Source organism: Lemur catta, chromosome 20, assembly GCF_020740605.2.
Source record: "Lemur catta isolate mLemCat1 chromosome 20, mLemCat1.pri, whole genome shotgun sequence".
In the NCBI taxonomy this organism is placed as follows: domain Eukaryota; kingdom Metazoa; phylum Chordata; class Mammalia; order Primates; family Lemuridae; genus Lemur; species Lemur catta.
Window position 1 is genome coordinate 4,464,169 of NC_059147.1, and position 16,620 is coordinate 4,480,788.

Here is a 16,620-nt window from a genome sequence, read left to right on the forward strand (position 1 = left end):
TAATTTAACCCAACTTTACACATTAGGAACTGGATTCCAAGGTCACACAGCTTGGAAGTTTGGATGCAGAGCAAAGTCCACAGGGCTATGAAATACTAAATAAACTTCATTTTTATTGTGCTTTTTTTTTAAGAGGGGAAAAAGTGGTCAGCATTTTAATTAGTCACTCTCCTGACAGAGTTGTAAGAATCAAAATGTGGGCAAGAGGGAGGAAAAAACAAGACTCGGTAGCCCAGAGGTGATATACCCAAGTCTGCTGCTGTGCTTTAGAATAAAACTCTACCACACTTCAAAATGCCGGCACACTGCTTTCTGCTACATAATTAAACTACAGAATGGAACAGCAAAATAACTTCGGATTTCAAACTCAGAGCTAAAGCAGACACATTAAGATTTTTTTAATTTGCCAGATATCCTTTTAATGAGAATTATAAAAGACCAAAAACATACTTTTTTTGCAAACTGCCTTTTTTAAACAAATGATGTTTTTAATTACAAATACTGAGCATGACGATGCCTTCTTTTGCAAAACCAATAAATACAAGAACAAATTTTAAACATGTGATTTGTCCAAGATTTGAAAAAAGGAAAAAGGCCTGATTTTTTTTCAGTATTTATAAAAATCAATTTATTCCCTAAGCTTTCAAAGATTAAGTTTGAAGTTATGACTCAAATGGAGAAGAGAGTGTGAGACCATCTTACAGCTGCTTTAAATAGCCTTTGAAAGTTTTTCCGATGTCACCTTTCCTTTCTAGAACTCGTATCTTCATAAAATAGCTGAATTTAAAATAATTCTAATGAACTGATTAATGGGGGAAAAGAAAATATGTACGTAACACATATTATAAACTTTACCATAAACAATTATGCATATCAAAAGACACTAACTTTAAAATGGTACAAAAAAAGTGAGGAAAAACCTGAATTACAGGAAAAAAAGTCAAATTTATTTAATGAAAAACTACAATTAATAAAAATTAGCAAATACACACAAAAAAAACACACAGCAGCACTATGTAATGACTCACAAAGGGGAAAAGCAGTGGTCCAAGACCACTCAAGATGGCTTGTCAGTTAAAGGGGGAAAAAACCACACACACACACACACACACACACACACACACACACACACGCACACGCACGCACGCGCACACACACGCAAAAAAAAACAGAAAAAAAACCAATATTCTTCAGCAATACAATCAATCTACAACAAACACAAAACTCAGAATTATTTTACAATGCTTCCTTTCTTAATACAAAAGGTGCCCATCTTGGGTGTATATATATATTTTTTCAGTGGTTTACTGTTGACTTATTTTTAAATATATTAGTGTTACTACATGCAACTGTTTCCTGCATTTAACAGCCTTTCTTTTTATTTACCTTCATGTGTCTAGCTTCCACCTACCAAAACAGTTTCAGGTTGGCAGGCAGATGGGTGCCTTATTTTCTGTGAAATTGAATGAAACAGTTTTAAACACTGGCCAGAAAATGTTTGATTGCCATTTCAACACATGGAAATAGTTACATTGATGCCTAAATTGCCATTTTCTGCAAAAAGCTGTGCAATGCTGGTGTCAAAGACTAGGCAGTCACTATTCATAATGGCTGTTGCAATTCCCTCGTGAATAGATCGAGGAGTCGCTTCCCAAGTCAATCGCCGCCTATGACCATTTAACTCAAGTCGGTAAGCAAAATTTTCAGCTTGCTTGCGTGTTCCTATCAGCTGTACAATTGCAAAGAACTGCTGGTGACCATCGTATTTTTCCTGTTTCTCCAAAACTAACATGAAGTGAAAGCCAAAACAGGACTGCATCATCACCCAGTCAACAGCACCAGGAAGATTAATGTCTGTAGCAAGGAAAACTATATCCTCCCCCTGTAGTGTAGTAATGGATTTATGCTGATGCATCAGATGCGGCATTACAGCATCCAAAGAGCCTTGCCATTTACAGGAAGCACCAGGGCACGGACAGGAGTAAGGCCTGAACTCACAGAGCTCTTCGTGGTCTGCTTTTTCTGTGTGTGGCAGAGTTATTTCACATCCAGAAGAGGCGTATTTACAAGGGAAAAGTACTGAATTGGCCACTTTCTCCATAGCCAAGTTGCGAATGGATCCCAGCGGGCCCCGGCAGGTTGGACAACATGTGAGCTTTGGGCGACAGTTGCTACAAACAAGATGGCCACTCTGACACTGGAGAATGGGTGGCAACACATAGTCAAAGCAGACCGGACACTCAAAGAGACTCGCCAAGTCATTGTTGGATGCAGTTGTGCCGGTCAGGGCAGGCACCCTCTGGGACGGCGGACACTTGGAGGTACCAGTAGGCAATGCTGTAGCAGTCTGACGGCTCATTTCTGCAATAAAAAAAATAAATAAAAATAAAAGGAGGCAGGAGAAAAACAATTACAACTGTAACTTATTTTATTAACAATGTTTACATGCCAGAAATACTGTGTAAGTTTCATTCAAAATTTACTGTGAGCAAAAGACAAAGGAAAATAGCATTAAAGAACAGCATGCAAAAAAAATATTATGTACACTAAACAGGTATTTTGATTAGGAGCTGTACACTGGGTAAAGCCTTCTTTTCTAAATGTTCCAGAACATATTTAGGTTCTTTTTTTTTTTTTTAAAGTACTAAAAATCATCTTTAGATGGACTACATGGATTAAGAAATGCTAACAGAAACTGAACCATAAACAACTAAGATAGTTTTGTTTTTTTTTTTTTTTTTGAGACAGAGTCTCACTTTGTTGCCCGGGCTAGAATGAGTGCCGTGGCATCAGCCTAGCTCACAGCAACCTCAGACTCCTGGGCTTAAGCGATCCTACTGCCTCAGCCTCCCGAGTAGCTGGGACTACAGGCATGAGCCACCATGCCCGGCTAATTTTTTTGTATATATATTTTTAGTTGGCCAGATAATTTCTTTCTATTTTTGGTAGAGACGGGGTCTCACTCTTGCTCAGGCTGGTCTCGAATTCCTGACCTCGAGCGATCCACCCGCCTCGGCCTCCCAGAGCTAGGATTACAGGCGTGAGCCACCGCGCCCGGCCTAACTAAGATAGTTTTGACTGGACTCTGCTCCCTCTCTCAGATTCCCTTACTGTCTCCTTCTGATTCCAAGTCAGCTGCTGACAGCTACAGGAAGTCACAGGGGAGTCCTACATACAGTGGGCCCTCCATATCCGCAGGTTCTGCAGCCAAGGATTTAGCCAATCATGGACTAAAAATATTGGGGGTAAAAAAATAAAAAATACAAATTTTAAAATAATACAGTATAACAACTGTTTACATAGCATTTACATTGTATTAGGTTACTACAGGTGATCTAGAGATGACTCAAAGCTGCAGTCCCACCCCCAGGCTACAGCCGGGGACCGCATCACCCACCGTCTGCCCTCTGTACACCCGCCCCCACCCCCACCCCATCCGTGGAAAAGCCATCTTCCATGAAACTGGTCCCTGGGTGCCAAAAAGGTTGCGGATTGCTGATTTTAAAGTACACAGGAGGATGTTTGTAGATTATATGCAAATACTATGCCACTTTACGTTAGGGACTTGAGCATCCCCAGATTTTGGTACCTGAGCTGTGGTGGAGGGGGATCCTGGGACAAATCTCCCAAGGATATGAATGGACAAGTGTAGTTCAAATGCCAATGGACCGTGAGAGAGTATTAACTTGGATTAATTTTTCCTAATAGTGAACAATAGCTGCTCTAGGTATATTTTGGGAACATGGGGGAGAGGGTAACAAGGAGAAAGTCCTGCTGCCATCATCCATCTTTATCTAACAAGTCTCCCCAAAAAAAGTTTTCATCAGTTAAGTATTAATCTTGTTTTCTACTGATCAGTGCTCACCTCAAAAGTAAGGGAAGATGGGAGAAACGGAGGCCCATCCCCAAATAAAACTTTTTAGTCTGGTATTTTGGGAAAGTACATCATTCTATTTTACTTCCATTCCACAATATAAATCAGATATAATGTACAAAAGAGTGAGAAAGATAGGGCAAAGAGAATAAAGATAAAAACGCAGAGACATGTACAATACTGGGGAGGAGGGATGGAGTCAGCAGGCAAAGAACTCCTTGCACCCTGAGGTTCACCAGTGTTGCTGAAACAGTCATCAGAATAATAAATGTAACTAACAAGTCAGGCTGAATAAACAAAACAAGCACCTTTTCCCAGGAATCTACCTTTGCTGGGATGTCGCAGGCCACTACTTGTCTTGGGGGTGACAAAAGATTAGTCAGTCTGTTGATATCCTAAGAGTGTACTTCTAGTAACTATACTAAGCCATATTTCTACAAAATTATAGCTTCAAATTTAAAGTTTCTCTCAATTGTAGCCATTACTCTGTTGCAAATAACTTTTTAAAAACAATGTTTGTTGCAAATATGACCAAGTAAATTCAATCTGGGTTCTAGATTACTCAAGTGGTTACCAACAGACACCTTAAATGGGGGATGAGGGTGCAAAAAAGGAAGGAAAATGTGACAGAATCCATCGTAATGTGGCTCATCATATGGACTTAGGCGAACATGAAGCAACTCTCATCATCTGAAGCCCTGTGTAACTTAGCTGTTCTGTCCCGACGAAATGACTGTGAAGGAGCTCTCCTGTAACCCAGTTTCCCCGAGTAGATTCTTTGTGCCTAGGATGAGCCATCCGTTTTAGATCACTTGTAAAGCCACAGGTTAGCATTGCCAAGAACACCCTGTCTGTATGCTGTATGCCCGCTTCACAGTCCAGTTTATACTGCTCACTTAAGTGACCAACATAATTAGAAAGTGGTTCCTTGAGCACAAAATGCTCTAAAAAAACCCAATGCCTTTCGAATTACTAAACCAAAACAGCTAATCACATCAAAGGGCAGTTTGTATTTAACATAATATAGCTACTGAGTAAGAAAAATACTGTTGTTCAATTTCTTGACCTAGCAAAATGTTTTAGTTCCACATTTATTATCAATAGTTCAGGCTAACATTACAATATATCTTTATTTTCCAAACTCTGTAGAAAGCACATTTTAACTCCTATTCAGAGTGTTAAAAACAAGTGAAATGTGGCTATTTCTTGTGAATGGTGATATTATAGGTTAGCAACTACTAAAACCTCTAAAATCTCCCAAGGCGGAACTCAGCTTCATTTTGAAAGAGAAAGGGAATCCCAACCATACAGTCGTCCTGCAGTAAGCACCAAGGATAACCCTGTACAAGTCACGACAGAACCTGAAGTTTGATTTAACAGAGAAAAGTACAGCAGCTCAAATGAAAACATCACGCAAACCTGACGAGGACCTAAATTATGCTGCAGCCATTCCCTGAGCCAGATGGCACTGATCTACAGCCACCCAGTCTCTCGACGTGGATACCTTTTCTCCTCCCTGTCCTGGCGGCCGGCAAACACGTGCGCAGGGCGCCCTCCAGCAGCACGGCGAGGGCGGGGCGGGCCTCCCCGGCCCGGGAAGTCGGGCAGCGCATCGTCTCGTCCGGCAGCGGGACGGTCGGAAACAGGCCCCTCCGGGAACCCGCCGCTAAGCACAGAGGACGCCAATTCGCGCCTCAGGTCAGGCTCCACACGTCACCAGACGGGAAACGAAGCCTTCCCGTACCCAGGAGGGAACCGCACCTCCCCGCGACCTCGAATTCGTCCGCGTCTCCGAAAATGGGGGCCACGGCAGAGCTAAGACCCTGCGGTCACCCCGGCGGGACCACCGCCAGACTAGCCGAGGCCGGCGGCGGTGCGGGCGCTGGGGGAGGAGGTGCGTCTGGGGGCCCGCCCTCCGGAGGGCCGGGGCCGCAGCCGGGCAGCCCGCTCCACCCCGCAGTGCCCGGCCGGCCTGGGCTCCCGGCCGCCTCCCTGGCGCGGGGCGGCGCCCGGCCGCTCGCGGGGGCGGGGTCGCGCCCACAAGCCCCACCCACCCAGGCCCCAGGCGGCACGGCCGCTGGCGGCAGGACGGGGCAGCCCAGACCCGCGCCACCCTGCTGTGGACCCCACCCACCCCCGCGACATCTTGCCCTCCCCTCAGCATTTCCAGTTTAAAGTTAGGTGGAACCATGCCAGTTTTTTGTAGGTCAAAACGGTAGAATATCGGCAATTCTCTTTGTTTCAATCTGAAAGACAAGTGCTCTTCTGAGCGTGCATTATACTCTCTGGGTTAATCGTGCGAACTCTTTAAATTTTTGGAGTAAAAGCATTCTCCCTAATTCATTCAGTAACTACCGGAGTAAACTGCCGTATTTGCTCAATTCTAACTTCTCCATTTCTATACTTTTCAGCTACAGATTGTAAACTCCCCCTCCCCCTGCAAAAAGGCTTTGCAGTAAGAGTAATAAACACACTTAAGCCACATTAAACCCCTACTTCAAGCTCCTATGAGACTATATTCTTTTCCTACTCTGGGAAAGCCATCTTAAATGGCCTCATTAAACTTAGAGTAGCTTGTTTTGCTTTTAAACAAGCACTACCCTTGCCCCAATAAACTCCTGGGCCTCAGATTTGCATTGCATCAGCTAGTGCATTCAGAAGTATAACCTGTCATTACATCATACTTAGCGCAGCCTTTAAACACAGGAAGAACTGGTAGTGAGGAATGAACCCAACACAGTAGATTACCCACTTTCAGCAGAAAATTTTAACTCTAATTATTTTCAACTACCTCAACCTCATTTTAATATTAGGCAATACAAAACAGCACTAGGAACAGAAATATAACTGAAAACAGATACAGTCTACCCCACAGACAAATATAAATGATTATTACCTGCATTTTTATTTTCTAGTATCTATTCATCCTAGACAGGTCTTAGGTTTCTAGAGCAGGAGACTTCAAATATTTTAAGCAGAGAAACTCTTCCAAACAAAATTGAGAGAAAACAAAAACGCATAAAACAAGTAAAGGGGATGGCTGATTATCTTCAAGCAAAAGATATCTCACTGTCTGCCAAACTCCAAAAGGCCCTGTACAGAGGTTTACAGCACAGTCTGAAAACCACAGGATCTATGGACAGACCCCTCTACTTAACAACTGAGTCACGACAGTAAAACTGGAAGCTTTCTGGAGTCATCTAGACTTGGGATTTAACCTCAGGCTCTACTACTTGCTTGGCTGTAAAACTGGACTATGTCGAGCCTTAAATGGTTTTTGTCTGGATTAAGTGAGATGGGTAACTTATGCATATCATAGGTGGTACATATTCAAGGATATTTAAGTATTTACCTGAGACCTGAGTTAACAGCCTGAAGTCATCAGCTGGAGACTTGTAAAGGTGATCAAACATGTCTGCCATTTAACTAATTTTTAGCACAATAAACCTTAATTTTTTCCTAGGCAGAATATTTATTTACACTGGTTTTACAAAGATGAAAATTTCACAAAAACTACATTAAGACAAATAGAATCCAAGATTAGCAAAAATCCAAAACTTAGCAACAGTGTACTATTACCTACACTTTCTAAAGCCTATATCTCAATCGCAGTTTGGTATAAAGTTTAAACAGATGTTAATCTAAATAAAAACCTTTTTTTTTTTTTTAGAGATGGGGTCTCACTATGCTGTCCAAGCTGGTCTTGAACTCCTAGGCTGAAGCCATCCTCCTGCCTCAGCCTCCCAAGTAGCTGGGACTAGAGGCACTGCACCTGGCTAAATCAAAACATTTTAGAATCAGCCTTTAATGTTGTGTTAGTAATTTCACAGCATTTAACCACTGCTTTACCACATTAACATACTTATAGTAGAAAGAAGTAGAGGGACAAAATTTCATTCTTAATTCACATAGCAACCTTTGCTTTCTTCTATAAATACTTACAAAAATCAAAGTTTAAAATAGAGAAATGTAGTCAGATATGGGGAAAGGATGACAATATACTGTAAGGCAAGTTACAAACAAAACATAGATGAGGAAGGGGAGATGAGACATAGGAAAGACTATGTACTGAAAAAACACCAATGAATTAACTATCTGTGTAGGATACTGGTGATTTTTAGTTGTATTTCTTTTTAAAGGGACAGTAAAGAAACTGCTTTATAAAGATTAGTATAATTGAGAACTCTGAAAATAGTCAAAATGAGAAAAAAAGCAAAACATTTGCATTCTTAATTTAAAAAGATAGGATGCAGCTATGGCTACCCCTCCTTTACTTGCCCAAAAATCATTCTTAGAAAATATGTAATATAAAATAAAATCACAGGTATCAGGTTACAAATTTGCTCTTTGCAGCACTAAGAATGTGAGTTAAATAAAATTCCATTCAAAACATTTAGGGCTTTTCTCATTCAAGGAAGTTTCTACATTTTTTTGACATTTTGATTAATAAGTTAGGATGTCAAACATTGCTTCTATTTTAAGATGTACTGGCTTCTCACACACTGACAAAAAAAAATTAAGGCAAATCTCTCACAAATTCAACAGCTGAAAAGGCCAAAAGTTAAAAATCAGATGTTATAAAACTATAAATTAGGACAAATTAAACAACCTATTTTTAGTTTATCAAACTGCAGCAAGGAGTTAAAAGGATTTTTCAAATTGTATGTTCTTAAGATTCCATTTTTTGTAAAGATAATTCTGAAAACTTTGTAGCTACAGAAGTTACAGGTCTAGTAAGATTGATTATCTCAAGTAGGGAAAATCCAGGAAAGGGACCTAACAGAGAGCTGCTGTAAAAACAGAATGAGCATTAGGGAAGGGGGCGGGGGGAGTTGGGTGGGGAAGACTCTCCTAATGCATGAGAGACTTGCCCAAAGTGGCCTCTGTTCCTAGAATCTGTGTGACAGATTCCGGTCCTGGGGTGGGGGACTGAAAAACAACAGAAGTTACAAAGATACACAAATATAGACTAAAAGCAAATCTCAAATTTGTAAAAAGGAAAGTACAGTTGCTTTTTCACTTGCTAACTCTTTGCATTTTGAGGCTTCCACTCCAGCTAAAAATTAACATATAATGAATCAGAACCTATTAGGAACTATGGTAGACACTAAAATATGATTAATAAAATATAAAGTAGGAATGAGATGCCTGTGAGATGTCTAGAGGAGCCATCAAAAACAGCAGCTGGAGGCCATGCATGATGGAGGGGGCTCACGCCTGCAGTCCTAGCGCTCTAGGAGGCCGAGGCGAGAGGATCTTTTTTTTTTTTTTTTTTTCTTTTTGAGACCGAGTCTCACTTTGTTGTCCGGGCTAGAGTGCCGTGGCGTCAGCCTAGCTCATAGCAACCTCAAACTCCTGGGCTCAAGCAATCCTCCTGCCTCAGCCTCCCAAGTAGCTGGGACTACAGGCATGCACCACCATGCTCAGCTCATTTTTTTTAATATATATTTTTTCAGTTGTCCAGCTAATTTCTTTCTATTTTTTTAGTAGAGACGAGGTCTCACTCTTGCTCAGGCTGGTCTCAAACTCCTGAGCTCGAATGATCCGCCTGCCTCGGCTCGGCCTCCCAGAGTGCTAGGACTACAGGCATGAGCCACTGTGCCCGGCCTGTGAGGATCTCTTGAGCTCAGGAGTTCAAGACCAGTCTGAGCCCTGAGCAAGAGCAAGATCCCATCTCTACTAAAAACAAAAAATGTAGCCGGGTGTGGTGGTGCATGCCTGTAGTCCCAGATACCTGGGAGGCTGAGGCAGGAGGATCGCTTGAGCCCAGGAGTTGGAGGCTGCAGTGAGCTGTGATGACATCACTGCATTCTGGTCAGGGCAACAGAGCAAAAAAAATTTATTTTTAGGAAAGCAGCTGATAAACAAGAGTTAGGATTGGATTTTGAGACTGGTATGCCATTTGGAGTCACAGAAGAGCTCGCCTAAAATAAGAGAAAAACAAATCTCAACATTTAAAGATTTATGGTTTCATTAAAGTAGGAGGTAGTAGCCCCTAGACTGCAATAGTTCTCAAAAACTTTATTGTGCTCACTAATCATCTAGGGAGCTTGTTAAAATGCAGATTCTGATTTTGTAGGTCTAAACCCAGGCCTGAGATTCCGCATTTTTAACAAGCTCCCAGGTGTTGGCTAATGGTGCTGGTTCATACCAAGGCCCACACAGGGTAACAAGGCCCAGAGAGCTGAGAAAGAACAAGGTGAGAGAAAACCAGGGGCACGTAGCATCCCAAGGGATGATCCCTTGGTATCTGCAGGGGACTGGTTCCTCCTACTTCGGACGACAAAATCTGCAGGTGTTTATCCTCTCAAGTCCCCTATATAAAATGGAGCAGCGCAGTTGGCAGTACACATATGGATACGGAGGGCCAACTGCATACAAAAACACACATGTACATCAATATTAGAATGAGTTTTATTTTTATTATATTCTTCAGGGAACATGTATTATTCCTGTAATTAGAAAAAAAGTAGTGAAGAAAAACGCAACAACCAGACATGCTTAACCACACGCAACACAGTACTCACGAACCCTCCTTAAGAGTTTAATGAAGAAATCAAATGATAAATAAAAATAAGTCATTTGGAAATGTCAAAGGATTGAAGTTTGTGACTCCATTTAAATATAGAACTAATACTATACTGTGGGCATAATTACAAATTACAATGTAAATGCCATAAACTTTGGCAAATGTGATACAGTTACTTTAACAATATTTACCTCCTGGCACACAGCTCCCAAACCCAGTGTCTTCTGAATGCCAGTGAGAAGACTGAGGGTTGGAGGATCCCGGACAGCCTCAGGATGGGAGCTGGTTGCCAGGGGAACCAACCTAGTCATCGAAGGGTTGGAACTTTCAGTGCCACCCCTACCTCCAGGGAGGGAGGAGGGGCTCACGGTTGAGCTGATCACCAAAGGCCAATGATTTAATCAACCATACTTACATAACCTCCATAAAACCCCAGGACAGAATTCAGAGTTTCTAGACTGCAGATTATGTGGAGGTGCTTGGAGCGCACAGGCCCAGAGAGGGCACAGAAAGAAGCTCACGCCCCTTCCCATATACCTTGCCCCATCCCCCTCTTCCATCATTGTTATCTGTATCCTTCGTAATATCCTTTATCATGCATGAGTAAAGCAAGTAAAGTGTTGCCCTGAGTTCTGTGAGCCGTCCTAGCAAATTACTGAACCTGAGGAGGGGATCCCGGGAATCCAAACTTATAGCCAGTTGGTCAGAAAAGTACAGGTTATAACCTGGATCTTGCTATTTGGCATCTGAATTAGGGGGCCATCTCGTGGCACAGAGCCCTTAACCTGTGGGATCTAACTCCAGCGAGGTAAGTGTCAGAACTGAATTACAGATACCCAGTTGGTGACAGCTAGAGAACTGCTTGGTGGGGATGGGGGGAGGTGGCGTGGGTGAGTGGGTGTGCGTGTGTTTGTGTGTGTGTGTATACAGTGTGTGTGTGTGTGTGTGTGTGTGTGTGTGTGTACAATCTCCACACATTTGATGTCAGAAGTATTCTGTGTTGTGTTGAGGGTAGGGTAGGAGAAAACTGTTTTATCCTACCATATACAGCAAGGTGCAAATAACTATATGAACAGTAAAATAATCATATGGTAAGAAGTAACAGAAGTGATGGTACAGTCCCCTGGACTGGCAGTATAGAGGTGACTGGTAATCCAACTCTGGAGATGTGGCTGGGGCAGAAGTCACACTAAAGGTCTGGGCCCTGTGGCTCTTGGCTCATTCCTACAATCCTAGCACTCTGGGAGACCAAGGTGGGAGGATCGGATCACTTGAGCTCCAGGAGTTCAAGACCAGCCTAAGCAGGAGGAAGACCCTATCTCTACAAAAAATAGAAAAAATTAGCCAGGTATGGTGATGCATGCCTATAGTCCCAGCTACACGGAGACTGAAGAAGGAAGATCCCTGGAGCCCAGGAATTTGAGGCTGCAGTGAGCTATGATGTTGCCACTGTACTCTAGCCAGGGAAACAGAATGAGATTCTGTCTCAAAAAAAAAAAAAAAAAAGAGTCACACTACAGAAGGCTGACACTTGAGAAGCAAGACTGTGAAGAAGAGAAGCGAGTTAGGTGGGGACTGGAAGGCTCAGAGAAGTTTTTTGCTTCTTTAAATGGGAGACCAGAATATAGTGAATGCTAATGGAGTCCAGAAACGGAGAGATTAAAATTACCCAAGAAACTGAGCAATGTGGTAAAATAAAGTTCTTGGTAAGGTGAAGGAAGACTTTAAAACTAAGAGGGAATAGACTTTGTTAAAAGGAATAATCCCTCCATGGTAGAAACAGAGAAGACAGAATTTGTACAGCTTTGGCTGCAGAAGGTTAAGAAAGTATCCATCAAAGCGTTTTTCCTTTTGTTTGTAAAGGAGGCACAATCATCCTTCTTTTAGGGAAGGGGGATAAGGACGGGAAGATGTCATAGGTTTAAGGGATGGATACCTTCTAAGTATCAAGCCACGGCACAGGATTTTTTTATTGTTGGGCCGTGTCAATAGAACACTCAGAAGAGTCAAATATGTGCATATATATTTTTTATTTTTGAAACAGGATGGTGAGAAAAATATGTGTAAGTCATCGTCTTAGATTCCCCCAAAACTCCACACTGCCTTTCTTAAGCCACAGAAGAAATAATCGCCATTAACCTAATATGTTCTCCAAACTTTAGTATTAGTATTCCCGAACCTACTAGAATGGCTAAATTTAACAGGCAATGCCAAATGCAGGAGAACACTGGAACCCCAGAACTCTCATGCTTTCTTGGTAAGAAAGCAAAATGGCACAACCACATTTGCATCACTGTAGAAAGTTCTGTTGGACAACAGTGTTCTGTATCCTAATTTTATTTTACTAGCTATTTCCTTATATTTTTATTACACATTAAATCTATAACTTTTTGTTAACATCAAGAATGAAAAGTAGTGGCCAGGAGAGGTGGCTCAGGCCTGTAATCCTAGCACTCTGGGAGGCTGAGACAGGAGGATCGCCTGAGGTCACGAGTTTGAGACCAGTCTGAGCAAGAACAAGACCCTGTCTCTACTGAAAAAAAAAAAAGAAAAAAAATTAGCCAGGAAACTAAAAATAGAAAAAACTAGCTCAGCATGGTGTCCCAGCTACTCGGGAGGCTGAGGCAGGAAGATTGCTTGAGCCCAGGAGTTTGAGGGTTGCTGTGAGCTAGGCTGACGCCACGGCACTCTAGCCCGGGCAACAGAAAGAGACTCTGTCTCAAATAACTAAATTAATTAATTTGATTTAATTCAATTTTTTAAAAAAGAATGAAAGTATTAAATTCCCCAAAACAGTGCCAGCCATTTAAATACTAATGGTAAAATTTTCCTTTCTCACTTGCCGGCATAAAGTCTGTCCTACACTTTGTAACTTCGTCAAAACAATCATTTAAACCTAACTATAACCGTTCTTGTTTCATTTCTCCCCCAACTATCTAAGATACATACCACATCTTTTTTTCCCTTGAATCCTTAATTTTTTGGTACAACCACAGAAGTTTTCAGAAAGCGTATAAGTGATTAGCTCTCCATCTTAGCAGTTTGAAGCTCTTGCATAGATTACACAAGCTTAGAATTTAATCACAACCTTTTCCCCTAAGAATTATGTAAACTCTGCTCACTATCTTCTGCTATTTAGTGATGCTGGTGAAAAGTCTAATTCCATTTTTATTCTTAATCCTTTGCAGGTTACCTTCTGATGTACACTAAAGCACTTTTCAAAATACACAGATATCCTCAACCTTCAATAAGAGAGACTGATGACAAGAATGGCTGCTTCCCTTTCCTTTCCCTTAAGTTGGAATGGCCACCTAAATTCTGATTGCATTACTTTTTAAAAAAAAATTATTTATGTCCCATGCAGCCTCAAGGTTTGGAGCAGTCCTGGGAACAGGGATGGGGCAACTGCATTATTCTTGTAATTCCTTAACCCCTCTGTAAGTTTTCATGTTTAATTTTCAAGTCTCTCATTGCAGCCTGACTACTGGTTGTTGGTTTTGTTCTTGCTGCCATAGTTTCAATGGGTTCTAGCGTCAGCAAGCTAAATACTGAGTCAAAGTAGAGACTTTCCTCCATTCTCACTAATAAACAGCTGCCCTAAACATTTATTAAGCACCTAATATATGCCAGGTATTGTCCTCAATGGTTTACATATGCTCTCATTTAACCTTCTCAATGACCATGCAAGTTAGCATTTATCCCCACCTTACAGATAAGAAAATAGATTTCAAAGATAAACTAAACATTTCAGATCACAGAACTAATAATAAATGAAGTTGGAGCTATCTGATCAGGGAAGACTTACTTATAAGGAGTAGGGGGTAGCAAAAGGCATCCTATCCTAGGCAAAGCAAACAAACACATCAAAAATTCTAGACTTGGAAATGATCGTAACCAACTCTCTCATTTTCAGAAGAAAAAAATAAAGAGAACTTGCTAGATGTTATTATTTTTTATCAGCCTTTTATCAGCACTAATCTAGGTTTTGTTATTGCCTAGATCCTTTTAAAGCAGTTATGCTTTGTATATTTTCTAATTTAATTCAAAAAACTAAATTTTTTCTGGATTTAAATCTAGTAAGATTCAAAATAAACAAAAATGAACACTTTTAATTAAACTATCTTTTGCTTTTCCCTCCCAACACCTCTTTCCCTGACCAGAGAGATCGCTAATGTAGCCAAGGGAGATCAAAAAAGGAGGGAGATGATACCTATTTAAGTCCTGAACAAGTAAGAGTCCTGTCCTAATCAAAAACTTCTACCTAAAGACCAGACCACCCTTCTTACTGTCATCATATTATCTCTTACCATTTGAAATTCTCTTGTTGACTATTAACTTATTATCTGTTTTCTCCTCTTCCTGGCTCCCACACCACACCAACTTTTCACTAAAACATCAGTTCTCAAACTTTTTGGTATCAGAAACTCTACCCACCAGTGGTTGCCAAACTATAGCCCACAGGCCGGCAGCCTGTTTTTGTTAATAGTATTACTGAAACACAGTTAAGCCCGTTCATATTTACATATTGTCTCTGCTTTCAAGCTACAAGGGCAGAAGCTGGTTAGTTGACCTTATGACTTCCAAACCCTTTAAGTCTACTTGGCCCTTTAAGAAAGTTTGCCTTTATTGGTTAACACTTTTAAAAATTATTGGGAACCCTCTGAGTTTTTGTTTATGTGATTTATATGTATTGATATTTACCATATTGGAAACTCAAGCCAAGAAATTAAAAACTTTTAAATTACCAGTACATTTTACATAACATGTAGAACAAACCCATTACTTGTTAAATGTTCATATGAAAATAAGTATTTTCCATAACAGTGTCGGTATTTACACTTTTGCTAATCTCTTTGATGTCTGATTTAAGAAAATACAGTTGGATTCTCATTATCTACATCTGTATTTAATCTGTTGCAATACCACATGTCACATAGCCTCTGTGAAACCCCACTGTATTCTCATGTCCCATTACGAAAAAGTTTTGACCCTCAAACATCTTGAGAACACCCGGGATCCCTGAACCACACTTTGAGAACTGCTGCCCTAGAATATAAACTTAATGAGAACAAACCCTGTTTGTTTCACTCACCCTTGTAACTCCAGCACCTAGGATATAGTATCTAGCATAGACCAGGTACTAAAAAATTTCTGGAAGGAACAAATAAATCAAGTACAACAGCATGAAGGATTCCAAGTAGATGAACAGCGTGCACACAACTAGAACTCACTCATCCCTGATAATCCCTACAAATAGAATATATTTGTTGCTTGGTATGATCTTAAAAAGAACTCAGAAATGAAACTTAAAATTCCCTTTAAAATAGCACTCTGGAAAGTAAATCATTTTATCAACATAAACATCATAACTTCTAAAAAGTGGATCTATTTCCAGGACAATTCTCTAAGCTTTCAAAATATTTCTTACGTTTCTGACAGAGTTCCATAACCCACCAACTCCTGGATAGTAATTTCATTTGCTAGTAACATACCTTGAGAATGTAGCTATGTATATACTGAATTTGGCTAGAAGCTCAAACCTGAATTCCTACTTTAGTTCTTATTAACTGTTGTTTCTACCTGTTGTGCTCATTTTTATAACCTTCATTTGGGATTTCCTCTGAAAACTGATAAAGGTCACAGGGTTTGCTGTGCAAGAAGCTCAATTAACTGGGCACCTTCCAACATTGCAAGGCACTGTGCCCACAACAGCATACACACTAATCCTAAAGTGGGTTTTATCCCCATTTTACAGATGAGGACATTGAAGATCAGAAAAATTAAGAATAAGAGCAGAGCCAGATTAGATTGTCTATTTTGTCTCTAACACTCATCTTCTCTTAAATAACACTAAAAAACACTCTCCTCAACCTGGTACAGAATATTTAATTTAGCATCCAACACATCTTTTCAATGTTTATAAAAATTTGTCCAGAAAATCCAAAATTCCCTTAAATTCTTTAAATTAAACCTTTATTTTCTATCAAAGTGGTAGATTATGATATCAATAAGTTTGTCATTAAACCATGAGACGTGAAATCTATGCAAAGTACCAAGAAGTTGTAAGAGCAGAAAAATTAAGAGCAACAGAACCAGGTGGAAAGTCAAATAGGCTTTTTCAACCTTTTTATTTCATACCACACATTACTACATTTTTAAAACAGTGTTAAAATTTCTTAGCAACATACTTGAAATTATTTAAACTATGTCAGTCATG

At 40.5% G+C, this 16,620-nt stretch overlaps 1 protein-coding gene across 4 annotated transcripts in view; it reads right to left on the reverse strand.

Moving 5' to 3' along the window:
• Positions 1 to 393: 393 nt before the first annotated feature.
• Positions 394 to 16,620, reverse strand: part of SIAH1 (siah E3 ubiquitin protein ligase 1) — a 30,818-nt gene continuing 14,591 nt past the window's right edge. For 2 of the 4 annotated variants that reach the window (XM_045533780.1, XM_045533782.1), the window contains exon 2: positions 394 to 2,361. In XM_045533780.1, coding sequence (XP_045389736.1) covers positions 1,511 to 2,359 — 849 coding nt within the window. In that variant the 5' untranslated portion in view covers positions 2,360 to 2,361 and the 3' untranslated portion in view covers positions 394 to 1,510. Of the gene's footprint in view, positions 2,362 to 3,111; positions 3,231 to 5,378; positions 5,562 to 7,226; positions 7,336 to 16,620 lie in introns of those variants that run through there. The other 2 variants (XM_045533781.1, XM_045533779.1) reach the window with 2 other exon arrangements.